The 27719-nt window shown below is 41.7% G+C and overlaps 3 protein-coding genes and 3 non-coding genes across 10 annotated transcripts; 1 reads left to right on the top strand and 5 right to left on the bottom strand.

The window, feature by feature from the left end:
• Nucleotides 1-991: 991 nt before the first annotated feature.
• SSR4 (signal sequence receptor subunit 4) lies at nt 992-4265 on the bottom strand. Its single transcript, XM_053472491.1, has 6 exons — nt 4126-4265; nt 3015-3133; nt 2391-2465; nt 1899-1988; nt 1754-1819; nt 992-1187 (listed from the first exon to the last, which is right to left on the bottom strand). The coding sequence occupies exons 1-6, from the start codon at nt 4181-4183 to the stop codon at nt 1083-1085; spliced, it is 513 nt and encodes a 170-aa protein (XP_053328466.1). The 5' UTR covers nt 4184-4265; the 3' UTR covers nt 992-1082.
• Nucleotides 1412-1545, bottom strand: LOC128504168 (small nucleolar RNA SNORA42/SNORA80 family). Its single transcript, XR_008355401.1, has one exon. It is a non-coding gene; the product is annotated as a small nucleolar RNA SNORA42/SNORA80 family (small nucleolar RNA).
• LOC128504169 (small nucleolar RNA SNORA42/SNORA80 family) lies at nt 2128-2264 on the bottom strand. The gene has a single exon (XR_008355402.1). It is a non-coding gene; the product is annotated as a small nucleolar RNA SNORA42/SNORA80 family (small nucleolar RNA).
• On the bottom strand, nt 2729-2865 carry LOC128504167 (small nucleolar RNA SNORA42/SNORA80 family). Its single transcript, XR_008355400.1, has one exon. It is a non-coding gene; the product is annotated as a small nucleolar RNA SNORA42/SNORA80 family (small nucleolar RNA).
• A 343-nt stretch (nt 4266-4608) lies between the features above and the next one.
• IDH3G (isocitrate dehydrogenase (NAD(+)) 3 non-catalytic subunit gamma) lies at nt 4609-12664 on the top strand. Of its 2 annotated transcripts, none has more exons than XM_053473486.1 (13): nt 4609-4747; nt 6293-6334; nt 8438-8535; nt 8626-8741; nt 8832-8892; nt 9109-9241; nt 10045-10178; nt 10260-10362; nt 10478-10624; nt 11074-11168; nt 11260-11320; nt 11732-11836; nt 11940-12664. In XM_053473486.1, the coding sequence occupies exons 1-12, from the start codon at nt 4673-4675 to the stop codon at nt 11831-11833; spliced, it is 1167 nt and encodes a 388-aa protein (XP_053329461.1). In that variant the 5' UTR covers nt 4609-4672; the 3' UTR covers nt 11834-11836; nt 11940-12664. The 2 variants fall into 2 exon arrangements, with proteins under 2 accessions (XP_053329461.1, XP_053329459.1); XM_053473484.1 differs by having other exon boundaries at nt 6293-6343.
• Nucleotides 12665-12916: 252 nt separating this feature from the next.
• SRPK3 (SRSF protein kinase 3) lies at nt 12917-27052 on the bottom strand. Of its 4 annotated transcripts, none has more exons than XM_053472975.1 (16): nt 26699-27052; nt 25815-25935; nt 21969-22108; nt 21304-21412; nt 20836-20923; nt 20607-20694; nt 20354-20460; nt 19365-19530; nt 18882-18913; nt 18402-18615; nt 17893-18171; nt 17339-17439; nt 16880-16987; nt 16710-16779; nt 15247-15339; nt 12917-14608 (listed from the first exon to the last, which is right to left on the bottom strand). In XM_053472975.1, the coding sequence occupies exons 1-16, from the start codon at nt 26712-26714 to the stop codon at nt 14424-14426; spliced, it is 1917 nt and encodes a 638-aa protein (XP_053328950.1). In that variant the 5' UTR covers nt 26715-27052; the 3' UTR covers nt 12917-14423. The 4 variants fall into 4 exon arrangements, with proteins under 4 accessions (XP_053328950.1, XP_053328952.1, XP_053328953.1 ...); XM_053472977.1 differs by having other exon boundaries at nt 17893-18144; XM_053472978.1 differs by having other exon boundaries at nt 17893-18129.
• Nucleotides 27053-27719: the final 667 nt, after the last annotated feature.

The raw sequence follows: 27719 nt of genomic DNA, 5'->3' as shown, positions 1-27719 counted from the left end.
ATGGGGTGGAGGGGCGATGAAATGTTGGAAAAAGGGTGGAAAACGTTTGAAAACGGGCAGAGTCAACAGCATGTACAACGGGGCGTCCAACCTGCGGCCCTCCAGCTGTTGCAGGACTACATCTCCCATATTCCTCTGCCAGGTCCTTAGCTGAAAAAGCATCATGGGAGAGGTAGTCCTGCAGCAGCCACAGGTTGGACACCCTTGCTTTAAAGAGTTCAAGGGAGTTCCACTAGGGTTTTACATACTGTGACCCTTCATTTTCAACACATCAGTTACTACCCTGACCCCACCACATCTGGCTATTTTGTGGTCATGTTTCTCTAGATGGATGGACACCTTTGGATTTCACTGGCGTCATGCAGTCAGGGGAGATACTTGAAAAATAATTGAATTCCAGACCGATCTGGGAGATTACAACCGTTTTTGGTTTCTGAACGTATCAAACAATGAAATTATGACAGAGCACAGCTTCATGAATTGGGATGTGTTGAACTCAAATAGGTGGTATAAAACGTTAAATTGTGCTAGGCAGCCACCATACCACTGAAATAAAGCCTTTATATATAACGTATCAATGCTGTGACGAGTAGACTGTATTTGAAGTGTCCCTTAACCTACGTTTCTAATAAGTTTTGATATGCCAAAGGTTGGAGAGTACTGTCCCTTTTAAATTTTATCCAATGCTAATTTAAACGAGTGCAGATCTGTCAATGGATTAATAGTGAGGTAACCCATAAGGTGTTTTGTTTATGGGATTGGGGTGCAGCACATTGCCTACATATTTTTGGTCCTATGTTAAGGCTAGGCATTAAGTATCTGCCACTTTAATATACAAAATGTTCTGTGGGCAAACATTGTGGCATGTTGCATATTGTGCACAAGGCTTATTAAAATCAATCTTTTTTGTGCATCTCATTATGGATGTCAATGAGGGAAGAAAATATAAACCATTTGCTAGAAGGCAGTCATCATAAATAAGACAAAACTATTGTATAGAAAAAATTTTATTAGTGGGTATTGACAAAAACACAATTCTGTACACCAAGACACATTCCCTCCCTGGACATGTGTAGCTTTGATCACGCCTGGATGTTACTCTTTGCAGTATATGCAGTGTAATAGACCAAGATTCCTATAAGACCAGCCAGGACTTCTGTGGATACCCAAGGACCGTTCCATGCTCCCTGAAAAACAAGAAGCATCAAATTACCCTAGGCACTATTACCCTGTTTCACACATTATGCTCATCTACTTGGACAGGGGTGTCCAACCTGCGGCCCTCCAGCTACTGCAGGACTACATCTCCCGTAATGCTCTTTCAGCTAAGATGCCGGCCGAGGAGCATGGGAGATGTAGTCTTGCAGCAGCTGGAGGGCCGCAGGTTGATCACCTCAGTACTAGGAACAGAGAATGTGCAGCCCTCATCAGTGATCAGACCTATGGGACTGAGATCTGTCAATGGTTAGGAGCTGCAGCTCACTTTAGCATGGAGTACACTATGAGGGGGCACAAAGAGACCCCACCATAAATCCAATGCCATGCTTTGTCCACTATTAACTTTGTGTAGATTACATTCCCATTATCTAGTACAGCAATCTTTTAGAACTTGGAGACATTTTCACTTGTCTATATAATTATTTTTGGGAAGTTAAAAAGTACTATTAAACAGTACCTTACTTACATCACTAGTCCCAAACAACTCATAGCCAATGACCCTCTCCATGCAGCACTACTCAAAAGGTACGCTTACCCTGTGATCAACATCTACTGTGAAGAGAGGTTTGATGGCAGAAATATCTTCATTGTTCCTCTGTGCCTGTGGATGAGATATGTGTCATTGTCACTACCGACATAAAATAATCAGAGAGAAAACAATTACTTTCTGATTTGCTGACCTTTCGCAACAGACTGTAGGATTCCTCATCAAAGAATTTCACTTCGTAGGTTCCTGAACGGGCATTTTTGTGTTCAAGACTCCAAGATACCTGAAAGGAGACATTGCCCAACGATCAATACTCTGAAAGGCTGCCCAAAAAGGACTTTCCAAAGTCAACGAGAAGTATCTCAACATATAGAGGCACATAACTGGTAAAGAAGCATACTCTCAGTAGTAGCATCCTAAGGCGATGTGCAGCTCACTTCAGTGATCAGGTCTATGGTGAAAGGGACCTGCCAATGGTTCGGAGCAGTTATTTAATTTTGCATGGGATACACTATGGGGTTGCCACTGTACAGACTCCACCATAAATCCATTACCATGCACAAACATTTCAGAGCCAGAATGTAAAGGCGTAGCAAATAAGAAACTTTCTGTCTTTCAGTTTTAATATGTTAAAAACTAAAGGGAACTCGAATAGCGGTCAAGAGCACCTAGGGCTTTTTCCTACCTGGTACCGTCCAATGTCCTGACCTCTGGTTACAGGGAATTGTTTTCCATTCACATCAGCATAAAGTGCAACATTCTGCAAAGGAAGAAGAAAAAAACATTTAAACATTTAACTGCAGTTGCTTTTTATTTTTACCGTAAGATGTCTACCTGGTGGCTGCCTCCTGACAACCCGTCTGTCAGGGCTGATGAGTGAAACGCATTGCCACATTGTGCCCCTGGCAAGGTACCAGAAAATAAAGAGTAGGCAGGGCTCAAAAGCTCTGCATAGTTTCTCATTGAAACCCTCTTCATAAAAATGAGCTTTATACAGGTAGATGTTATTACAGAGGGGACACTGAATGTGCTGCTCACTTCAGTGATCAGGCCTATGGGTATAGAGACCTGCCAATGGTTCGGAGCAGCAGGTCACTTTAGCATGGGGTACACTATGAAGAAGTCACTTGGTAGACCTCATCATAAATCCATGTCCATGCTTCTACTGCAAAGCAAGCTATACGGCAGCGTTGCAGCCATGGCTAGCTAGGAACTGAAGTCCATAACAATGGGATGGCCATTGTTAGCCACATGTGTTCTTGTGCATTTTAACCCCTTAATGGTGGAAACTGGATCACTTATAACTCACCTGGGCCCCATTGCTACAAGTAAGAGAGATCTCCACAATGAAAACTACTTCTGAGGAAATAACCGCGTCGGAGGTAGTGTAGTAAGAAGGAGTAATCACGGGCTCCGTGCAGGTCTCAGCTGAAACAACACAGGACAAAAACCACGGTAAGTATACATGGCAAGGGGAGACTATAAGGCGTTTCTATACTTTCACTTCACTCTCAGGGACACCAACACACAGTTACAATGACTAGGCCAGAATTTTGGTGTCATTGACAGATAAGGGGGTAATTATAATCTACTTGTATCGGCTAAAGGCAGCTTGTGAATTCTGTCTTCAAAGCAGCTGGACTGGATGTTAAATATTAAGATAACCTGTACAGCTCTCTTCAGTGATCGGGCTTATAGTTAACATAACCCGCCAATGGTTCGGAGCAGCGAATTTTCTTTAGCATGGTGTACACTACGAGGAGATCACAAAACAGACCCCACCATAAATCCATATCCATGCTTCGACCTCCGCGGCACGCAACGAAAAGCTCGCTAGATATGTATATGGGAACAAGAATATTCTATAATGTAATATTCCTCCACGGGCATTCTATTGGGCTTATTAGGCTTTGTCATGGCCACCACTAACTCATGAATGATATAACAGCATTGCCCATATTCACATTAACAAAAAGAAACGGGAGATGTTCGTTAAATGAGTTCATAATACGGTTCACTGACAATTAGCAGAATACGAAAAGGTCCAAGTTAACCCTGTGCGTTCACCCTAACGGTACAGAACTACATCAGCCTGCAGAACTCTTCCAGTGGCCAGCTTAATGAACAGGCCCCTTATCAGATCACTGCTCTATTCTATATATATATATATATATATATATATATATATATATATATATATATATATACACACACACATATATATATATATATTATATATGGTAATTACTCCTAAAGACACCATTTTGCCGGAAAGCGCTCTAGTAATACTTTGAGATAAGTCCCTAGATGGTTCACACGCCCGGTGACAGACGCAGATATAATAAACGAACTGAATATACGGGGATTCTCCTGCTAATGAGTGACTAATGCAAATTATATAAGGAGTCGCTTATACTCACCCATACACCCTGCCAGGGCAAGCAGCACCGCCACCAACACCCGCATTGTCCGTGCCATGGCTCAAAGTGGGACACGACACGATAGAGCCGCTGCAAAGGACTATGGGATGCGGGCGGAGCCTCTCTGGGCCAGCTCAGCGTATAGCGCATTGCATCACGGGCGACGTGTCAAACCAGAGTTACATTACTGACGCCATGTTTTGTATGGGCACATTTGCAGCTAACTTTATATACTACGGGGACTTTTCAGTGTTATTGTTGGGTAATCATATTATTAAATAAAGAAATAACTAGCACGTGAAGAAGAATGTTTTTGTGTTAAGTGTTTTTCTACACTTTGCGCTCACTTTGCCAGTAATAAAAATGGCGATGAAAAACGTTCCACCCGTCACATGCTTTGCTAGCAGGAACCAGCCGTGGAACGTCGTAATGCGCCTGCGTTGTAGCAAGAAAGCGCTAGCTTTCTACGCATGCGCAAAAGACGCGGCGGTCGGTCACATTGAAGTGTTTTGAGCAAGCGCAGAACCCATAGTTGACAACCTGAATCATGGCCGCCCGCAAAGTGTTAGGTGCTTACCGCCTGCTGTCACCTCTACAGATTGGAATCAGACAGCCTCAACAGGTAAGGCGCGCTAACGAATGCTGTGCATATTAATACCGTGTCCCGTAATTGATTAGATGCATTCCATGATTAATTAGAAGACCCCCAATTAAGTGACTGCAGACATGTGACCAATGCAAGCGGTTGTCAGTTTTTTTTTCCTGACCTTAGTTGTCAATGGAGAGGAGGATTCTGGGATATGAAGATAGGCTAAGGGGCCTTTATTTAGCTCCAGTTATGCCCGCCCTTTTAGGGTATCCTATAAAATCACATCAGTGCAGAATATTTTAGTCTAGTCCTGTTATATAGCGTTAAACATTTTTTTTTTTTACCCCAAATAAGACTGTCACCCACTAGATGTATATTAAATGCATTAGATGTATTCTTTGCTGCCGCCCGCCCTGACCAGTGTCTCAGGCTGCAGAGTATTAATGAATTAAAAGAACACTCCAGCTGAGAGGTCCCTTTAAAGTTCTATATCGTCCACCTTTCAAATGCATGTGGAGTATTTTACTGAACCCCCCCCCATATGCTTTCACCCCGTCCCACACTCCTATTTTCCGTGCAGGATATGAGTTTATGGCCGAACGCATCTCCCTGCATATAATATAATATGCTTACCTCTTGTTGGCATGAGTTGATGAATGCTGCGGACAGGGGTCTGTTCAAACCGCAAGTGCTCTTGTTGATTTCAATTGAAGCACTTTCCTGCCACTGGTAGGCGGCTTTAAGCTCCAATCAGTGGCAAGAATCATTAGACCACGGAGGAGGAGTGCAGCTGCAGCTTCTACCTCAGGTCATTGCAATGCAGTACTATCCATTCTTCTTTACTGGGACAGTAAACTTTCTTTTTGACTAAAGCTTGAGTTGTTAGTCTAGGTCAAGAGGTAGCTGCAGTGCTCCGGGAGGTTCTCTACAATCCACGTATGGATAGCCGGTTATCAGTTACCTAAAATCCAAGACGCTGCCAAGTGCAGCAGGACGAAAGTTTGAAGCCCCCCTGTTGAGTTATTAGGCCAAGTCTGAAGTTGAGTGAATCGATCTCTTGATTTGTCGAAGTCTCAGCACGGCAGCCCCATTGACCCGGTTCCGGTGCTTCTGAATTGCCGAGTTGCTATGCTTTCCACGCTTAACCAAATCGGCTTGAAATGTGGCCAAGCTAGCAGTCCTTATAGCCTTAGAGATTATGAAATTCGCTCCGTTACATTTTCTTTGCCACTTTACTTTACAACTTGCTTTGACATGACCATCATTGAATAGACCCCAGAAGCTTTTGTGATACACCTGACAAATATGTTGGGAATTAAAATCCCATTCTCTCTTAAATAGTACTATTCATTATGTATTAATAGTAATACTGGAATGCACAGTGCCAAAATCCATGTTCAAATAATTTTGGGAGATAAGAATGTTTCAACGCTGAAGGTTCTGAAAGACTCGTTCTTTCTTCTGAAGTCTATCCACCGACTGAAGGGTCACTTGTGGAAGCCTGCAGTATCTTCTACCTGATGACTCTTCCGAATGCCATATACTTCATATTACATTGACTGTTGTGTTTGTTTTCAGGTTCTGTCTTCCGTGTGGACTCAACACAGGGACTACTCTTCGGTAAGGATCGTTGATAAATTTTACACTCCGTTTCTTATATTTCTATTTGTTTTAATGCTCTATTTACATGTAACGTTGGGGTACATTATGAAAAATATTATTTCCCTTAAGAGTGGTGTTTTGATGGCTTCTTTAAAAGAACAGTAACATTGAGTGAAAAGACATGTTCCAGGTCAATATATGTTTTACTACTTCTGAATTAAATTTTGGGAGAAAAAGAGGAAAAAAAAAAATCTAGCTCTGGATATTTTGTATGTCCACAAGATCTATACAGTGTTGTTTTGTATACATTGTTAAGATTACAGATGGACGGCTTGGGAAGGTTATTCATACATTAATCTCCACTTAATATATTCAAAACAAACACCATATTTGAGATACCTTCAAAAAGTATATTGAATAATTAAAAAAATCAGTAAAGAGGCAGTAGTGATTAATTAAGCTTACAAGGTAGGACGCCCCAGGTCGATCAAAGAAATGTTAAGACCCACTATTCCATAGAATTAAACAATCAAAGGATCAGTGCCCCTTCATCTGAAAGACCACATGCATGTAAACCAGGTTAATCTTTATTATTTGTACTGGGTAATGCATAAAAAGCAATACTGGCACATGGTGGAGCAACAAGGTTCCTTTGGTGGGCGATGGTACCACTTTTAGCCTTTAGCACCATAACTGTGCTCTATACATACTGTAACACCAGCTGTGGTTTTGAAAAATATCGGCTTCCATTTTTTATGGGGTAAACCAGTAAATTCTAAAGTTTAATGGACCAAACTACTTAAACAGAGCTTGTGGTTTCAGCCTGGCTCATGATTAGGAGAAGACCTCCCTTGGTCACTCCAGTCTGGCTGTTGCTGAGAATGGTGGCCTGATTTTCCATATGCTGGTAGGGTTTGACTGGTGCCCCGTTCATGCCCGAGTTGGGTGCAGTAGTGGTGTCCTTCAGTGTTTACTCTTGCAAACCTATTCCTGAAAGGAACCAGGTCATGAACCTGGAGGAACCCTGCTGAAGCTCTGCACCCAATGGCACAATTGTCACCAGGGCATGTTGTGATGTAATACACCACTGACTGTCTTTTTTTCTGTTTCTGACAGCAGCATATTATAGTAAGTATATATATTTACGTGTGTGGGTTTGTGTTTTTATTATTGCTGCGTTACTTAATTAATGGGAATTTATACTCCAAAAAAAAGTGAAAAAATGCCTCTCTTTACCTTGATACAAAAGTTGCGATTCATCTCAAGTTACAAGATAAGGATGCAGACAGTTGCCATCTTATTTTTTTTAGCAGATCTAACATGAGCTGTTGTTTCACAAACAAATTGTAAATTAACCTTTTGGGGTTTTTTTTTATGTGCGATTAATACTTGTAAGCATGGGAATACATGGGACAACAGATCTTCAAAGCAGTATTTCACAGAAATTTGCATGGTGTTTCTAATGCTCCAAAGGTGGAGATCTGCTATGGAAGGTAGATGGCTGGGGATAGTTTTGGAGATATGTTAATGTGAACTTGGTTTTCGCCACAATTATTTATGAAAAACACCTATAGCTTGTGCTTTCACAACAAGATACCTTCTTGTCCCATATTCAACTTTGGTCTTCTCTTGAAGGTGCCAGAACCAACCAGCCTCTGCCATAGCGAAGAACATGATAATGTTGTTACAATGTAGTAATTACAATGGCTGATGTCCTACCGATGATCCAGATTTCTAAAGTTTATTGAACTGGATTTTTATCATTTAAGACCATTGAACAACTTTTAGTAAGAATACTAAACTGTGCAGCTGTAAAATTTGGAAATGTTATTAGTCTTTAAATACTTTTTAATAATTTTTTTGATTATAACTTCCCATTAAACATGAGCATGTATGTGACTGCTTTCATTCCCAATCAGGCATTGGGGTAGCTCAACCCCTGGCTGCTGCCCTCGCTTCTCATTGTAGTTGCCTAACATCATAGCTTAGCGTGTAATCTTGGAATGGAGATTTATTTGTGATCTATTATTTTAACCCTCTAATTACCCAAAAATCACATCTCTAGCACTAAAATTCATTAAAGGCTGAGGGTTAACGTCTTTCTCTTGTGTCTGGTTAAAGCCGCCACCAGCAAAGTATGGAGGACGACACACTGTTACGATGATCCCAGGAGATGGAATCGGACCTGAGCTTATGCTGCATGTGAAAGAGGTTTTTAGGTATGCTGTTACCGCCTTTGCTGTCATTGCCCAAGAGGTCAGGTTGCCCGTGGGTTCTCTTATTTCTGAAGGGTTTTCGCTTTCTCTTAGGCATGCCTGCGTACCGGTGGATTTTGAGGTGGTGAATGTGAATTCTACTTCTACCAATGAGGATGACATTCAGAATGCCATTACTGCCATCAGGAGGAACAGGGTGGCACTTAAAGGTTTGTGTTCTTCCAAACCAATACTGCGTCTGCCTCCATGATGAGCCGAAATGCGGACTTACAAAAAACGACTTTTGTTGTGCTTTACAGGTAACATCGAAACAAACCACAACATGCCTCCAACCCACCGATCCCGAAATAATTTGCTGCGGTGAGTCAATGGTTCTTTATGTTCTAATGCAGAAGGTGGCGCGTAATACAGGATAGCTAATACTAGCTCAGTGACAGTTAAAATAAAACCAAAATATTTTGCATTCTACAGATTCATTAACTAAACAGGTGAAAGTGTGTGCTAGTGAAAACATGGAAGACATATAATTGTGAAGACATATAATTCGTGTTTTACGTGCATTTATTATATCTCCAGCACAAGCCTTGACCTTTATGCCAACGTCATCCACTGTCAGAGTCTCCCCGGAGTGCAGACCCGCCACAAGGACATCGACATCCTGATAGTGCGTGAAAACACAGAGGGGGAATACAGCAGCCTGGAACATGAGGTATGGGCAAATTCATTTGGTCCTGACCGTACCCCTCTTACACTAAAGTTTTCGTTAACTTCTAATTAAAGTAATGGAAAAGTACGGCTGCTCAGCAGCAATTTCTTCTTGGTTTTAAATACAAATCCCATAATGCAGTGGTTAGAAACACGCATAAGAGAACACACAAAAGCCTAGAAAGTGGAAGGGCTGATTAGTTGAGAGTTGTCCGGAGAGCTGTGGCTCACTTCACTATTTACTACGAAGGACCAACACTGATACGTTTCTCCAGCATGATGGACTTAGCTGGCCCTGTATAAGGTATAATTCAGTAGGTGAGGAGACTTTGGAGAACTCACAGATTTAACAATAGGTTATACAGAGCCAGCTAAACTCATCCTGCAGCAGAAGCTCACTGGGGTTGACCCATCATAATGCACAGTGAAGTGAGGAAGTTGAAGCCACCGCTCTTCCATAAGTGGATGGACCCAAGAGTCTTACCAACAAGTCTTTATTATTTAGTTCTACCTTTAAGCTGCCTGCCGCCTTTTCTCAGGCAGATTCTACCTATTCGTACCCGTTCTACCGGTTTTCACCCAAACGGTGAGTTATGTTAGCCGAATATAGACTTTTGTATTGGGCCCCAGAAGAGCTAGGGTCCTAGGTAGTATCTGATACCTTCTCAGGCGTTTGAAGGAGCTCTGCATTGTATTTTTGTGAATGTTTTGCCCATGACACATGTTTTGCCAAGCGTTTCTAGTAACAACTGTTAGCTGAGGGACAAGCGACTTAAAAAACCAAACTTTATTCTCCTTGTCCTGCAGAGCGTGTCCGGAGTGGTGGAAAGCCTGAAGATCATCACTCGGGTCAATTCTTTACGCATTGCTGATTACGCATTCAAACTGGCCAGAGAGCAGGGGCGGAAGAAGATCACAGCAGTGCACAAAGCCAACATCATGTATGTCGTAGGGGTAGCCGGGTGGGTTGCTGTGGTATAAAGCGCATGGGTTCCATATCATTTATTGAATGTCTTTTATAGGAAGCTGGCCGATGGGCTGTTTCTGCAGTGCTGTAGGGAAGTGGCATCTGGTTATCCTGATATTAGCTTCGAGAGTATGATTGTTGACAACACTACGATGCAGGTTAGTATCGTAAATATCACTCGGGCCACAGCTCTCCACGATGACTTGGGGGATAAATTATTTTCACGCATGTTAAACGTTCTATAAGATGATGCCTTGCTTCTTCTTACTGCAGCTGGTATCGTGCCCGCAGCAATTTGATGTCATGGTGATGCCAAACCTTTATGGTAACATTGTAAACAATGTTTGCGCTGGCCTGGTCGGTGGTCCTGGACTTGTTCCTGGAGCAAATTATGGAAAGGTGTACGCTGTCTTTGAAACGGTAAGAGATGTTCCACCTATATAATTGTGTTTAGAAGATATTTGAGACTTTTTTTCGAAGCTAAGCAAGATTTGCAGTTATTTTTGTACAATTAATAGGATTCTGCACACACTTTTATTTTTTTATAAAATAAAAACATGATTTATTTATATTCCTTGTGAAGCTCATAGCCCCTTCATCTATCTCGGCACAGGGCACATGAGCAACAACCCAGATTGAATACATACAGCTTTATGCATATCCTATGTATGTCCCTCAATGTGTTGACCACTTCTACTGGGAGGCTGCTCCCCTTATCAACCACCCTCTTTGGGTGACACAACATAAAAAAGGGGTGTTTACTATTAATTAAAAACATGAAAATAGTTGTAGTAAAGCTTGTTTAATGAAAATTATTTACGGTTTTTTTCTATAGTTTATGTACAAAAAATATACTCGTTCTTTGACAGGCTACCAGAAACACGGGAAAAAGTATCGCCAACAAGAATATTGCAAATCCGACAGCAATGCTTCTGGCCAGCTGCATGATGTTGGACCATCTGAAGTACGACCATTTGATAGATAATCTCTCTGTCTGGCAGTGCCTTTTTTGCTGTCAGTGTGCTCCTCATGTACTAACTTGTTTGTTTTGGCAGGTTGCACAGCTACGCGGCTTCCATTCGTAAAGCTATTCTGGGCAGTATGAATGAACACCGGGTAAGATGACCATCCTTATCTAATGAGTGGCTGTGCAGGCCGATCCATGAGTCAGGGATGACAGCTGGATGTGGTCCAAAGAGACCAGCGTTTGGGAATTATCACTGACCGAGGAATTCTATTTGATGCACGTGTTCCAAGTGACTCCAGTTCGTTTAGTACGATCGTATGTAGCTGTTGAATTTGGAAGATGAATCACACAGCGCAGGGAATTCTTCAAAGCATAGGTCTTTAGGCCATAACTGGGTGATCCAGATCTCAGACCGAGAAGATAATCCATGGCTACGTTCACGGGCCGATGCGTAGGGGGGTTATGTTTAAAAAGTGACCGCTTGTACAACTGTTCCTGCTGTTTGGACCATACCATTGGTTGCTCCGGCAGGTTTAAATCATCTTGTGTTTCCTCCACAGATGCACACGCCTGATATCGGCGGCCAGGGCTCCACCACTGAAGTTGTGCAGTCCATCTGCAGGCAAATTATTATCAAAAATGGCCGGGCTGTAACAGTCTGAAAGGTGAGGTATCACCGCAGCCGGGTGTTCTGAAGTTAATTGACCAGACATGCTTAAGCATAGATAATTTAGAAACTGACACTGTTTCCTTTTCTTCCACCTGCAGGATGCCAGATATATTCTCAAATAGAAAACTATATGTACAGCTTATTGCTTACCCGGCTGTGTACCCAAGAAACCCCATCATCCAGTCACATGGTATAAACCACTTGTAAAATACTGCCCCCTGGCAGTGATTGAGGGTTACACACTCCACACATCTTATCAGTTAAAACCATGACTGTGTTTTGGGGTTTGTATGCATCATTTTCCTTGTTGGGTGTTTAAACAGCCAACCCCATTAAGACAATTATCACATTTTACTTTGAAGTCCTTGCATGTTGTTTCTGTTAGGAGCAAAATGCATGGCTGCCAAGCACTTACTGTCTGCCGACGAGGCTAGCACGACAATAACATGTACAACGAACCGGAAGGAGACGCACGAGAAGATTGCGTCATGGACGGCCACGCGCAGATACCCAGCACCACTAACTTAACAGCTTAGGTAACTTAAACCATATTGTTAGGGGGGCAGATTCTTCTAAAAGCAGAGACTCGATGTGTAATTTATTTTGGGATATATTTTGGCCTGTGTTTTTCACTTGGCATGTATGTATTCTTTTTTTGAATATAAAGCTCTTCTTGTGAATGTAAGCCTGTGTTTGGTAGAGCGTGTCTTTTAAACCCATGTTCTTGTACTAGTGATCTGTAACTAAAAACATTGAACACATGCTGTATTTGGTGTAACTGTAATAATCTCTTGGAAAATATGTAATAAAGTGATTCACTCCACAGGTTCTAAATGTCTTAGTATATAATGTACAATATATATATATATATATATATATATATATATATATATATATATATATATATATATATATATATATATATATATATATATTGTTGATACAACACTATATCTTAAAGAGCAAGCTGAATGAGCCTGATGTGATATTGTGGTCTGGTTCAACACGAGAGGAAAAAAGTAATACAGCCCCTCGATCGCCCATACACAAAGCACAAAAAGTAAAGGTAAAAGTGAACTGTTAATATTAATTTAATCACAATATACACACATTCCAAACAATTCAAACCCAGATCTCTGTTTTATAAACACATTCCTGCGCCACACAGACTCACAAACACAATACAACCACCCTGGAGGGGAAAGCTGCTTCTCTTCCAAATAACCATCTAAGTACAGAAACTGTATGTAAACAGAACTGCCCCACAGTTGGAGGAGGAGAGGGTTTAATGGTTGTGTGAATTAGTGTTATGAGCGGCGGTTAAGGTTTGACAGAGGCAGGCCATGATCTAAGCGTACATGCAGTGGGAAGGTACACATGGACTGTGTATATGAACATGAGATCACAAATTCAAAAGGTGGATTGGATTGGTTTGGGATGCGATAGAAGCTGCATCAGTCTTCATCAGACACTTGGGGCAGAGGGAATGGAATGGGTATATGCTGACCGTGCGCGCATGCCTATGAGGGAATACACAAAAGGGGATTGCAGGGACATGCTGTAATCAGTAATTACAGATATGGGTGTAAGGAGGAAAAAAGTCATTCTGAGCAGCTATGATAATCCGAAATCTTTACAAAATATTGTACTTTTTCAAAATGCAGTTCATCTGCAAAGTGTGCGTTTTCCGTAATTCTGAGTGTAAATATATGTATTGATTTCTAGTTGTACCTTTCCGACATATACAACGTTTCCCCCCCCCCCACTGCTCTGCTTTTGGGGACCTGCTCATACAATGCAGCGGCTCTTCCGACATTAGCAGCGAAACATTCCATCGTAGACCCAGTTAAACATTTCAAATCTATTTCTTTCTGTGAGTCTTTAACGTAACCAATAACCATTGAAACTCTACATGTGTGTCCCTTATGGATCTGCCGAACCCTTGTAGGTATCTATAGCTCACTCCTGTAGTATAACGTTACTTCATGTGCAATCACATTCCGGCCGATGATGATTCACTGTACCTTGTGTTGCCAAACCACTGACCTCTGGCATAAGGCAGAAATAGACACTGCTTTTCATACACCCGATGCTGTCAAGCGCAAAGCATTTCGTCCTCCGTCCACTTTCTATTTGTGCATGTTTATAGCCCATGTCTCTTTGGCTTGCATACTCTCTTTATATAAAAAGCTACATTTTTTGTCCTTTTAGTAGTCTAGCAACATTAAAAACTGGGGTAAAAAACAATAAATAAATCTGCTCTGGGTACCTTTTTTAATTGAGTGGTTAAGACACCTAAGGCTGTTTTTTGCTCCAGTTTGAGAAGTGGAAGACTTAATAATACAACTCCCTTTCATACATCAGCATGTTTATAGTAGCCATCATGTTTAGACCACTCGAAACAAAGTCCTTATCGCTTAAAAGGTGACAGATTCACTATTGCAAGAGCTTAACGATCCAGAATGTTAGTATGACCTTTCTTGGTCATTTGGAGTCACAATCCAAGAAGATGTTCCTTCTCATCATTTAGAGAATGACCACTTGTGCCAGCACTCCCCTGGCATATAAATTCACAGCAAAGATTAGGAGTTTAGCCAAGGGTGCTGGAGGCACTGAGCGGCTGTGGCCCTCTTTTCTGGAAGAAATTCCAACATGGGCATTAAAAAGTCTGAAAATTGTGTCGCTTCTTCCAGTGACCATTCGTACTTCTCCACCAAAACTTCAAAGAGTCCCCAGTGCTTTAGGTTCTGTATGTGTCGGAGGTCACCTGAAAATAGTAGATACATTTTTGGTTATCACCCGCACCAGAGCATACAACAAAACTAAATGATATGGAAAAGTTAGAAGTACAAGTTATTTTGGTGGGTGAATCAATCATATTACAGAATGTGGAGTGTATGGGAAGCCACAAACATCAAATCAGGATATGATCCTAGTTTGAGTAGATTTCAGATTCCATGAAGGGTCCACAAGGTAAGAAGTCACAGTGTACCTATGGGGATCGCTTCCCTAGGCATGGTGTAGAACATCAACCAAAGTCTCACCCCAACCTACCACATTCAGGGGACCAATGGGCCAATTGGGCTACTCCCTTAAGCCTATATCAGAATACACCACTGGCAAAGAGACAAGCACAGAATGGATTGAAAATAATTGTGTGTAGGGGTAATAAATTACTAAATCTTTCTTTGGGGGGTATGGTTGATCTATCAGAGAAGAGTAAAACAAAACTGGAGGCTGCATATAAATTAAGCAGAATGAAACAGGTGCACAAACTGTAATTTGAGACCAAGAGCTTCAGTCTGTTTGCGGATCTAGCTAGAAGAATGCCCGGCATGACAGTCCACGCTGTATTTAGCAGTTAGGAGATTTGGACATGCGACCATGTTATCTCCACACGCTCACCTCTTCTTGTGAAATACTCTCTGGAGTATCGTCCTGACAGTGCAAAGTGCGGAGGGATGTCCCCCAGAAGCTCAATGATGTGTGCAATGTGATCTAAGGAAAGAAGACAGGCATCAATGTAGTCCCTGTACCCCAAACATACACATCTCACATATAATACATTCCCAAGCAATCCCATCCTGATATATACATTGTATATATATATATATATATATATATATAGTCTGCATCTTAACATTTCTTAGTAAATATTGATGTATGAACAGTTTTGCATGAAGATGAGTGAAAATGGAGGTGTTAAGAGCGCATATAAGCCACACTTTGATGTGAGTCAGACTGGAAATGGTACAGATCAAAAAAATCCTAATGGCAGCATAAATGTTTCTTGCTTTTTTGCAGTAAATAAGCCTTTTTGAAGTCTAGAAGATAATTGTCCTCTAGCACCTCTCTCTTACGTCTTTATGTTTACTTACTAGTAAAATATGTATTATTATTTACAGTGCCTATATAGCAGTGTTGCCATTTTCCCAGTTTTGAATGCAGAGTTTGGGCCAAATAATACTTATGTTCGATGAACATAAATGTAGCACAATTACAAAAAAAGTTCATAAACAGACTATCATGGCTCATTGTGCTGAGAAATAGTACTATTAATACTTACTATTAAATAACTTGGTTTTAGTAGATTAAATTAAATTGCAAAATGAATATGCTAATTTCCTGTTGTATTGTAATCACAGAGCAAAGCTAATAGACTTTTAATTACCAGCTCAAATAAAGTCTTTATTCACCGAACCAGAGTATGGAGGAAACCTTCATCTCATCAATTCAGTGCCATAATTGGTCATCCCAATGAATTCTCATTCACAAACCTGGGAACCTTCCAGGGTAGGCTACCCAGAGCTTTTTTTCCCTTCTGGGGAGTGGCTCTGTGAGGGGGTGGAGCTAGCAGCACATAGAGGAGGCAGGGCTGTCCCCAGACAGCCTTTGGTGGGTGGGAAGTGGGCAGGGAGTAGGCAGGAGTGGGCATGGCCAAACACCGCCCCCCCTGCTTAGAGGAAGGAGAAACTGACCCAGAGACCCAGGGAAGTAGGACATCACCCAGAGACTCTGGATCAAACCTGAAGCGTTCCCATGTACGCTCACATAAAACTGGTTAAGTTGTCCCTGCCTAACGCATTCTTAAAAATGACAGATGATGTCACAGATTTCACTATGTATTACAGAGGGCTGACTCTGGTTTTTTGAACAGACTTCTCATAACCTGCTTGAACCATCTCTAGACCTGCTTCTTCTCCATCTTGCTTAGGTTTTATTTGCAGCCTTTTGTTGAGTTTAGACAGGTCAATCGCTAGAGATGCATTTTTTCACATTTGTTAAATCCAATTAAAGTTTAGACAGGTCACTGAATCAGGCCCCCTAACTCAGTTCAATATTCACCACAAGTCAACTTCTTGTATTACCTTCATCACGAGTATAATCTTCCCCTGAGTGAGGCTCAAACAGATAATCTCCTGTTGCCAGCTCGAAGGCCTGCAGAAAGAAACAGACTTGTGAGATTATTGTCCTGTCAATCATTTTACAAACTCTTAAGAGCACTGTTGGGCAATTGCCTTGAATTCAGAATCCATACCATACAAGCAGTGCTCCATATATCCGCAGGCGGTCCATAACCAGCTCCTATGAGAACCTCCAAGGCCCGATACTGTCGAGTCTGAATGTCTTCAGTGAAATGTTTGTGCTGGAAAGACAGACAGATGGTGAGGAGTCAAACATCTGGAGCAGCAGGTATAGGTGTGGACTAGCAACCCAACTATAACCAAAAATGCAATTACAATTTTCACTTCATAACTGTGATGAACGCTCAAGAGATCTACAGCACTAGACCTATTTAATTAGAGCCAGAAATTACATTTTCCCCAGTAGGCTACAATACGTACCCTGGAGACCGCTAGGCATGTGCTTAGTGAGTCTAATGAATAATCTGACCCCATCGTCCTTGGTCTTATGACCAGAAGAGAGGTCAAGAACAGTTGGAGAGTATTTTAAGGGGCAAATCTAATCTTGCTCTATATTCACCCTTCATACTCACCACCCAGCAGGCATTCCCCAAATCTGCAATCTTGACTTCAATTTTGTCTGCATTTTGGGGATCCAAGGGGTTGATAAGGAATTCTGCAGCTTTAAAAGACACTGCAAACAAAGAGAGGAGGTATTTCCAGCAATCTAGCAATTAAACCATTACACATTGATCTGGTAACCACATAGCTTCAATATATCCAGAGGTGATAACTACAATGTCTCATTAGTTAACATGTCATGTAGTTCAGCATATCCAGGATATTTTTTTCAACAGGAATATAGATGAGAGAATACTATTCAAAATGTTTAACATATTTTCACAAATAATGTGACTCAGCGATTTAAGTCAGAGGTGTCCATACTGCGGCCCTCCAGCTGCTGCAGGACTACATCTCCCATAAAGCTCTTTCAGCTAAGGGGCTGGCTGAGGAGTATGGGAGATGTAGTCCTGCAGCAGCTGGAGGGCCGCAGTTTGGACACCCCTGGTTTAAGTGTTTATTTGACTTTATTTATGCAGGGGACACACACAGATATCAACAGATGTGTGCAGACACAGAAACTTACAGTTTGGAGAAAGAAGCCCTCCTCTTTCTCGGCCTGTGGAATACCCAGATAAGGCTGAGCCAGAGGTTGCAGAAAAGGCAGAGCTGGAAAAGCCTGAGGTATGAGTGTCAGGACTGGCACATCGAGGGCCACCACCATATCCATTGCAGCTCTCGTACATGTCTGATGATTGTGGGCTCTGGGCAAGGCAGGTGGTCCCGCCACTTCCAAGAGATGAGTCTGCACCTTCCAAGTCGCCTGTAGTGGAAGGAACTACTTGAGTCACAAACTGAGAAGTGCCTTAAGTAAAGAAAAAAGTCAAAATGTCACCTACAGTATTAGATATATCTGATTTATAAAAAAATATCAAAACCTACCTAATTACTTGATTAATCAATGAATGAGATGCAAACAAGACGTCCTCTTTAAGATTGTCAATGGGCAATAATACAAAGTCAAACTTTTACAAATATATAACTTTGCAGTTGTATGTCATCAATAGATACATATGGATAAACTAGGTTACTTACCATCTATCTTCCCAGTTGAATCATGGTTCATCTGGTAGTCCAGATCCTGGTTTCGTAGATGGCAGTTTTGTAGCGTAGGATTATTAGGACTCTGGTCCTCCCCTCCCAAATCCTCCATGCTGTGAATGTCCCTCATCCGCTCCTCCAAGAGTTTCTGCTGCCGTTTCTGTTGGCGTTTCAGCTTCTTCTTCTTGTTCTTAGAGACCTTTCCATTCTACACACCATTGGAAAATACAGAGTTACAGAAAATACCCTACATGGAACAGCAACACTAAAAGAAAAGACAGTGGCCACTAAAAATAAAACTAAGCTTTTCCAAGAACGGACATGAACACAGTTCACAACAAATAATAAAAAAAAAAAAGATATTTAACAAAGTAAATCATCTCTCCTAGATCTAGATTAGGGGTTTCTTTTAAATAAATACTTTATATAAAGCTTTTAAACGTTAGCAGTCCAGAGAGAGCCTACATGACTTACCAGATTGTAGTGTGAGGGTGGAGCGGAGCTGACTGATTACACCCAGGAGATAGGGCAGGAGAAGAAAGAGAATAAACAAATGTTTAGAGACAGAAAGAAGCCCACATGCCGGCAGGTGACAATTCATGAATTTATACAGCTGAGACGGACACAATCCCAAGGGCGATTTAGCATTAGTGCAGCAGTGGTTATTAAACAGCTGGGTTGTTTTACTAAAGGTCAGACATATCCATTACACAACTGGATGTGTCGCTTTGCCACCATTGCATGGGCTTTACTTCAGCAGCATTTTACATTTTACCCAGTATTGCACCCTACGTGAAACATGGCAGAGCTAATGAGAAATTTGATTAGCCCAACTTTTTGTTCTGACCTTTAATAAATAGTCCCCAACGTCGGTTTTAGTAGCGGAGGAGCAGATCATGGTTTTGGGAGACAGAGCTGAAAGGAACCGGTGTTAAAACCCTGGAGTATTATACTCACTTGCTGACCCAGATGGGGGAGGACCACCAGACTGCTGCCAGACTGTGGCCTCAGCAGCCAGGCGTCGGATGTACCCCTCGTCCACACACATCAGGATGTTCTCCGGCTTGATGTCCGTATGGATGATTTTACACTTGGTGTGCAGATAATCCAGTCCCTGCAACACCTGCAATAATAAGTTCACTTGTGAATAATAATGAATAAAGTTACTTCATCCCAGACTGGCACTCAGCTATGGGCAAAGTCTCTGTTGACATCCCACATATTTTTCTGGGGGCACAGGGCAAAATGTTAGCCCTATCTAAGGAATGGGCCATACCTTTGGTGGCATTGTCAGGGAACTTTCAGAGGGGTAGCAAGTTTCCCTTTTTGTCCCCATCTGCAGACACCCATATACCCCAGTTGTATGTCTTTGACAAGCTCATGTAGTGCTGACTCTTCCCCAGACCTGGTGTCATTCTTGTATATGTGCGGGAAGCTATATGAAGCAGCCTCATACAGTCGTCTAGCGTAGATATATCTATAGTGGTTGTAGAAGTATATGCAAAGACGAATAGACTCGACTCCTACAGAAATGGAAATTTCAACTAGTCCACTCGCCTGCATTTGTAGGAAATATACATTTTGCATATACCCAAGACTGGGATGACCATTATTGTTTTCGCTATTGGCTAGAATTTGAATATGTATTTGAATATATGATCACAGCAGAGCAGAACAGGAAGGAGTCAGTTCCAGGACCCGAGGATATGACCTTTCCCCCTGGGTCAAAAACTCTGAGACTCGGGCAAACCCTGAGAGTTCCCATGTACAATGCCCGGGAAAAACGAGGCCTTATGAAAAAGTTTAGTGCAATGTTATGTTTGGTGAAAGAGTGGAGTGTATCAAACACATGATTTGATAAAGTAACATTATAAACATATAATACAAGGTACATCATTGGGAATGCACACCCATGTAAAACTACACACATGTAAAACAAGCCATACCTGACGCAAGATGCTCTTGACACAAGGTAGAGGAACACCCTCATAGTTGGATTTAATAATCCACTTAAGTAACTGATGACCCAGCACTTCCAGTACCATACAGACATCTAGAAAAGTTAAGGAATAAAACACAGATTGCAGCCCCCATACCCCATGGACCACACTAACACACTCACTCACGCTCACTCACACTTAATATATCTCAGACAAAATCATTTAGTTAAGTCCCGTTTTCCAGTCTTTGAAAGGATACGAACACCGTTCACACCAGATATTTTAAAGTCATCAATGAGCTGTACGATCATCTCCCGTTTAGGGTCATTTGGGTCACTGTCCCTCACCTGAAGAGAGGAACATATAACAACACAGTGTCACTAATCAATAATAACCAAGTCAGTAATAAACCAAGTCAGGAACAATTCGGATCCACCGCGGATTGGTATCACAGCGACGTAACAGGCGCCTGACTTGCTGGGACTTACGCATTTGAGCAGTTTAATCTCATCGATGGCCGTTTCGGTATAATGCACTGCACTTTTCACAACCTTCAGCGCTACAAAACGCTTCCTCCTGCAAAAAAAAAAAGAGCAAAAAATACATTATTATCATAAAGCCACCAAAATGCCTCGAGAAGTGAAATAAAGCGTGTTAGTGAGACCAATCCTGGGATAAAATAAACACAACTGAGACAAAGATGAGTTATGTAACTACACTAATTTATTCTTACAATTATCATTTTTTTTATTAAAGTTTAAACTATTAGGTTTATGGCAGACATATAATTTGTGATTAATGTAACATTGTGTCCTAAAACAGAAAGGGATAGATTTAATTACCAGTGATAAATCTAATTTTAAATTATTTAACGTGATAATCATGTTTAATGCTCTTTATAAAACATAATATTTTATTGAAAATTCCTTTAAAATAGTAAAAAACTAAAAACTCACTGGAGGTCCCAGCATAGCCAGACTGTGGAGAAGTGACCCCATCCCAGTTTCCGTACAACATGGTATCTGCCATTGAAGAGGTCTCCGATTTTTACTGGGTAATAGCCCCCTGAATGCAAAAAAAAAAATAAAAAATAAGATGACAATGAGTTAAATCAAGTGATTTCGATGAGCTTTTGATTTCAGCGATTATTTTAACGCCGTCTTTTCCACCAAAAAAAAAAAAATATAGCATCATAGTATAAAAAATGTGTATTATAGAACTGGAGCAATTTACAGAAAATAGTACCAAATAGTGATAGTGCCAAAATTTAAGTTTATAGTTCCTACAAATAAAAATAGCCAGTCTTTAAATATATTAGAATTGGACATCTCCATCCATCTCCAGGATATGCAGAATCTTTATGTTTATTCCTCCCCATTAGTTTGGTTCTCATTGTTATTGGTATCTGATTGCTTTCGAGATTTGCGGAAGTCCAAACAAGAAGAAAAGAAACAAACTCATAAAAAATAATTAGTTATGCTACATTCAGGGTTTTTTTTAATTAAATGATGTCCAGATAAGAATGTTTTTCACACCCAAGCAATGATTTTCCGAGGCGGGTGTTGTATACCGTTATGTTTGTTTCAGCGAGATTAGAGCGTTGAGATATTTTTCCTCTCACCTTTGCAGTAGTCTGTGGGATCCTCTTGTTCCTCATTGTCGGAGCCCAGGGGCCCCGGAGGTGGCAGAACTGGGGTGGGAGGTGTTGGTGGGGGTCTTGGAGACAAAGGCACATCCTGTAGGGCAGGATCTGGAAGGCTACTGGAGAAAGCATTAACAATTAAATCATTGGCAGGGGAAATGTTTGTACGCGTATACCATGCATGTTTATATTCCCTATCATGTCACTATAGCCTCTACCGCTTCTGCTGGAAGACTGTTCCAATTATCTTCCATGTGGCTCTCAACTGTCCTGCTTTGTGCAGGACAGTCCTGATTTTGCCACTCTTACCCGCAGAGCTCTACCTCTGTCCTCCTTTTCGGTCCCAATTTCATTCTCCGCTGTCTAGGACACCAGAAAATGCATACTGCACATGTGCAGAATTGTGCGCATGCACAGTAGCGCTGCCAGCTTGAGTGACACTTTACGTACCAAGTGCCCCCCCCATCCTGGGGTAGATTTGGGGAGGTATACATATATAGGTATGTGAGCCTCTGCCCCTCTAATTTTACATTATGAAATCTGCTATGCAACCAAATTTGATTAGCATCAGCTTCCTCAACCACCATATCCTACGCCTCAACGAAACACAAAATGGCCGCTAACTCATCAACTGTGACCAGGCTCATGTCTTCATTTGTCTTCCAGGAGGTAACTCTTCTGGGTGTGATCTCCTCGAATATGCCGTATAGATTGTCCCACAGGGATACTAAAGCTGGGCCTCCATTCCCTAACCCTTGGCTTATGTCTCCGATGGCAACCCTCGAAGCTGACAGCGCTCTAAACAACTGAGACAGACTAACCTCTCTTTCAAATGTAACTGTTCTGGTGCCTCTAACCACTGCCTATTAACAGTTATATAGCACTCTCCATGTCACCTCCTCCATTTTACCCCAGGTCTGACTTGTTGGAGAAGGCCTGGTCCAGTACATGTCACTATATCTCACACGGATATGACACCATATTCCCAGAGCCTTAGCAAAGGCTTGCTAAATATTAACACCGCGATACTCCATCTCCAGTTACGTTACATTACATTTCCCGAGGAGGCCTCGTTTTTTTAGGCGAAACATGAGGAGATATTGGACACTTTATGTATTTTATTTATTTTTTGTACACGAGTATCTATTTTTTAGATGCATATTTATTTATATATGTGTCCATAATAATGAATTCTACCTATTAAATGGGACTGGGTCCCGCAATAAAATTTGTTTTTATCGATATATGGACTTCGGCGTTCTTCTGGAGATACAACTGGTTGATACAGAGCACCATATCAACCATCCTACAACACGGGCATTTTACTGGAAGCTTTTTGGATTGCACCAGCACTTTTTGGACAGTATTGGCACCTTTTTACCACAGAACGAAGAAGCAGAATAACGGAGACAACAACTGACCCAGTCAACATGAAGGAAAGCCGATAAGCATACAATCATAGTGTGCCCGCCTGTATGTGAGTGCAATCTTCTTTATTTTTAATCTATTATATGCAAAAATATTATTCCATTTGTTTTTTTTTCTTTTCTCTCTTTCCTCTCATTTATGTATTCTGGTTATACTGAAGAGTGAGTGCAACTACAACTTAACATACTGTCGCAGTTTATTTTTGGTTCTGCTACACTATTGTTCTTTGTATTTTTTTCTATTTTTTCATATTTATTCATCACGAGCGCCCCCTTAGGGATTTTTATTTATATAGCGCCAGCAGATACCGTAGCGCTGTTACAACAGAGCCAGTAAAATCACTTAAAATCGCACACAATAACAAACTGGTACAAAAGCAGAAGAGAGCCCCGCTCTGCCAGCTTACAATCTAGTCGGTGGGAGAAATTAAGCAGTATGGTTCCTATCAACCATTAATTAATTAGTAACCATTAAAACCAATGAGAAACGCACTAGTTGGGATGCTCATAGATTAAATATATGCTCTGATAATAAATTAAATAAAAAGAAGCATAAAGACGGCTCCATACCTGCACGTTCAACTTAACTAGTGTCTAGGCTCGCGCTCCAGCTTTAGACTCCATATAACCCCAAAGAGGGGCTGTCTCTCCTAAACTTTTGGCAATGGAACCAGACTTAGTATGGACTCTGTATAGCCTTACTGGTCTGAATATATATATACGTATATATATAAATCCCTTAAGATTGTAAACTTGCGAGCAGGGCTCTCTCCACCTAATGTATCGGCTTGTCTTAGTCTGTCAATTCTCGTCTTGTCATACCCCTTGAATATATGTATTTTATTACGCAATGGGTAAATTGTTGGCGCTATATAAATAAAAGATAATAATAATAATAATAATGTATCAGATTTAATATACACAAGGAAATGAAGATAAGTTGACAAGATGAGTTAGCACATGTATAGAGGAGCTCTCCACCCCACCCCACAGACCACAAAGAGTAGACAATGGAGTAAAACTCTTCTTTTATCACAAATCAATTAAAAGCTCATGGTGAGGCACCTCATGGTTAGGCTGCCAACCACTACATGCCACGTGTGACTCCTAATTCCACCTTGGACCTGGGACTTTTCCTAAATATCACATTTTGAAGTTCAACACACTTAATATGCTCCCGCAAATTGCCTTTACAGACAGAAATACCCCATCGGCAATGCAATGGCAGGTATTTTTTGCAGGGCAGACCGGCAGGGTAATTGGCAGGAGGGGGTGCACCCATTAGAGCGCTCCCCCTCCTGCCACTCTGCCTTTAGGGCAGCGCTACGTGCCGCGACGGCGTGATTGGCGGAGGCTGAGCGCTGGGGGGAAGTGATGTTTCATTTCATGACGTCACGTCCCCCAGCGCTCTGGCAGCATCCGCAGACCAGGCCGGCCTGTGCAAGCTCGCTGCCAGTGGACTCGGAGGAAAATGCCTTATGTCCCTGCTCCTGCCTGCACTGACAGGCTAGATATATCTATATAACCATATGTAAATAATGAGCATATAATATAGCATATAAATTTCACATATTGCTAAACAGTAAAATGCTGCCCCCTGCAGTATGGGAGATGTATTACGGTAACTCATGCAAAGGAAGCAGTTCCTGCAAGGCAGCACCTGACCTGAGCTGGGTATCAATATGTGAAAAATATATGTGTCCTGGAAAGCATGGCTGCTATGGTCACAGCTTTATGTACCCTTAATACTTTCTGATTCAGGGCCACTTTCGGGCAGCATAGGCTCTGTATAACCACGCTGCTCTCTGTATAGCAAGTATCAGATCCAGCCTTCCCACAGTACGGACTCTATATGTACGGGGAGCATCAGAGCCAGTCTCCATGCATTCAGACTTTATATAGACACATTGCTCTTTAAATAGACAAAGGCTATAACATGGACAATCTACAGCTTTGTGTTCCAATAACATACACATGCACACACTGAGCTTCTGTGTCTCTGAATGGGTCTGGGATGATTTCACAAGCTCACAGATAGACTGGCAGCAGCAATAGGGTTATAAATATCCAGCAGCTGCCGGCCTGTTGGGGGTTGGGATCCTTCGCCGCTCTTAGGAGAAGGCCCTGGATCACCAAGACACTGCATCCTAGGACATGTGCATATATATATATATCATATATATGTAACCATAGTTATGTGTACACAAACATGCATCAACGAGTATACTATGGGACATTTTACTTGAGCATTCCACCGAATGGCAGCCATATTCGTGCTGCATATAAACACGCTCTTCGACGCACAGATTCATGTTGGATGAGGTCACAATGCTGCTTGCAGTTATTTTATCTAGTATGAGATAAGAGGAGCAAGGACTGAATAGACTCAAGTACTTACCCAGGCTGGCTGTCTATACTAGGGCTGCGAGGTTCAGGAATCCCTGACAGTTCACGTTCGGTACCTTTCTTTTGTCTTTTTTGCCTTTTCTTGCTTTTTTTGCCATGGCTGTTACCTGCGACTAGAAAAAGTAGAGACGTAAAAAAAATATTATAATGATACATTATCCGATACTTTGTTCATTATAGAGAAAAGATGATTTCATCAGCGCTTGGTCAGTGGCTTTTTCCATTCCAGCCGCTAGTTTAGAAACTCTACAACTATTAGGTTGTTTTGCAGTTCTTGGCTTTCCTATGGTAGGTCACGATTTACCCTATCGGTACTGATGGGATTATAACACAGTCCACGCTACTCAAAGGGTTAAAATAAGGCACTGTACACAAGTCAAACTTTTCAGCTCTCCAAAAACAACGTCACTCTAAAACCTACTCAATGAAACCACTATAAAGAAATGAATGAAATATATGTTTTGATATTTTGTTACAACGAGTAAATAAAATGTAACATTCTAAATAAACAAGCAATAAAAAACAGCCAAATATATTAAGTACAATTCACAATATCATATATTACTATAATTCAATGTCCCATTTGTACGTTTGGGTACAGGGGGAAATTGGGGATTTTCAGCAAATTGGGTGGATATTGCCACAAATCAGATGTTGAATATAAAAAAATTGGAGTGAAAATGGGTTGCAGTTAGGCGATAAAAATATATAAAAGGAATTTATGGGAAACTTAGGTAAAATTTTAGATGAACAGCTAAACTGTTCCTTAAATAAGTTAGTAACAATGAAAGCGCTCTGTATCCCATGCACAATTCTACTTGTTACCCCCCACTATCTGCCAGGGGGGCACAGGGGTTATAGTTGGGGGATCCTCACCTTTCTTGGAGCTCATGACAGAGTTGGAGAGATAGTGTGGTGGAGAGGAGACATCATGTGGGAGAAAAGACAGTGGTAAGGAGGGTCAGGGAGTGAGAAGGATGGAGACAGCTGCAGGATGGAGAAACAGCTGATAATAGTGTATGGATGTGTGTGTGTGTAAAAGAGACAGCAGAAAGAAAAGAGGGGAGGGAGATGAGGGTCAGACACAGAAGCGAGAAAGCGACCACTTTCAAGAGAGAGACAGCAATGTCAGAGATATCAGGCAAATATGAGGGCTGCTGGTGAGAGGCAGGATGGGGAGCAGGAGGAACAGACAGACAGCTGCAAGCGGACCTGGGAGGAGAGAGAGCTTATGTCACAGCAAAGGAGGAGAAAGAGAGGGAGAAAGCGTCAGACAGTGGGGAGGAGAGAGCTGTGAGCTGAGAGAGGAATCCACCCTCCTCCCTGTCACATGCAGCTGCAGGGACACTGTCAGCCTAAAACTAAGCAATTTCTTTAACTGCTAAAGGAAAAACATAAAAACATTACAGGATAAAATTATCAGGAACGTGTAACATATCTCAATATGCCCGGCTTGGAGGCGAGAAGAAAAAGAGAGACAGAGAGGTGATGTGACAGAAACAGTACAGGAGGGAAGTTTATTTCAGAGGAGAAATGTTAGAACAAGAGGCCATAATCTAGAACTAGAGTGTCAGGGGCTTAGATGTAATATAAGGAGGTTTTACTTTACTGAGATGGTAGTAGATAGACCGAACAGCCTCCCAGTAGAAGCGCACAAGAGGGTATAAGGATATCCTCAATCTAAAATAAGACCAAGGACTGATTTGAGTTTGAGTCATAACAGCAGGAAAGAAACAGGCAGATTAGACGGGCTGAATTGTTCTGATCTGCCATTACATATTTCTAATATCCAGGGCCGGCCGAAGACTTAACGCCGCCTGGGGCGCAGTTTAAAATGCCGCCCCCCCCCGCCGATGCCGGGGGGGGGCGGCATTTTAAACTTCACCGACGCCCCCCC

This window comes from Spea bombifrons, chromosome 8 (genome assembly GCF_027358695.1).
Source record: "Spea bombifrons isolate aSpeBom1 chromosome 8, aSpeBom1.2.pri, whole genome shotgun sequence".
Classification (NCBI taxonomy): Eukaryota; Metazoa; Chordata; class Amphibia; order Anura; family Pelobatidae; genus Spea; species Spea bombifrons.
This window is presented reverse-complemented; position numbering and strand designations above follow the sequence as displayed.

What these genes read in the sequence shown, in the direction of transcription:
- SSR4 (XM_053472491.1), bottom strand. Translation starts at nt 4,183, where the DNA reads ATGGCACGGACAATGCGGGTGTTGGTGGCGGTGCTGCTTGCCCTGGCA. An exon ending in CTTGTAGCAATGGGGCCCAG is followed by an intron (nt 2,466 to 3,014) that starts GTGAGTTATAAG and finishes CTTCCTTTGCAG; the next exon opens with AATGTTGCACTTTATGCTGA. An exon ending in AGGACATTGGACGGTACCAG is followed by an intron (nt 1,989 to 2,390) that starts GTAGGAAAAAGC and finishes GTCTCCTTTCAG; the next exon opens with GTATCTTGGAGTCTTGAACA.
- IDH3G (XM_053473484.1), top strand. Translation starts at nt 4,673, where the DNA reads ATGGCCGCCCGCAAAGTGTTAGGTGCTTACCGCCTGCTGTCACCTCTA. An exon ending in GTGCACAAAGCCAACATCAT is followed by an intron (nt 10,179 to 10,259) that starts GTATGTCGTAGG and finishes TGTCTTTTATAG; the next exon opens with GAAGCTGGCCGATGGGCTGT. An exon ending in GCAGTATGAATGAACACCGG is followed by an intron (nt 11,321 to 11,731) that starts GTAAGATGACCA and finishes TTTCCTCCACAG; the next exon opens with ATGCACACGCCTGATATCGG.
- SRPK3 (XM_053472975.1), bottom strand. An exon ending in TGGCTATGCTGGGACCTCCA is followed by an intron (nt 20,924 to 21,303) that starts GTGAGTTTTTAG and finishes TTTTTTTTGCAG; the next exon opens with GAGGAAGCGTTTTGTAGCGC. An exon ending in ATCTGGTGTGAACGGTGTTC is followed by an intron (nt 20,461 to 20,606) that starts GTATCCTTTCAA and finishes TAACTTTTCTAG; the next exon opens with ATGTCTGTATGGTACTGGAA.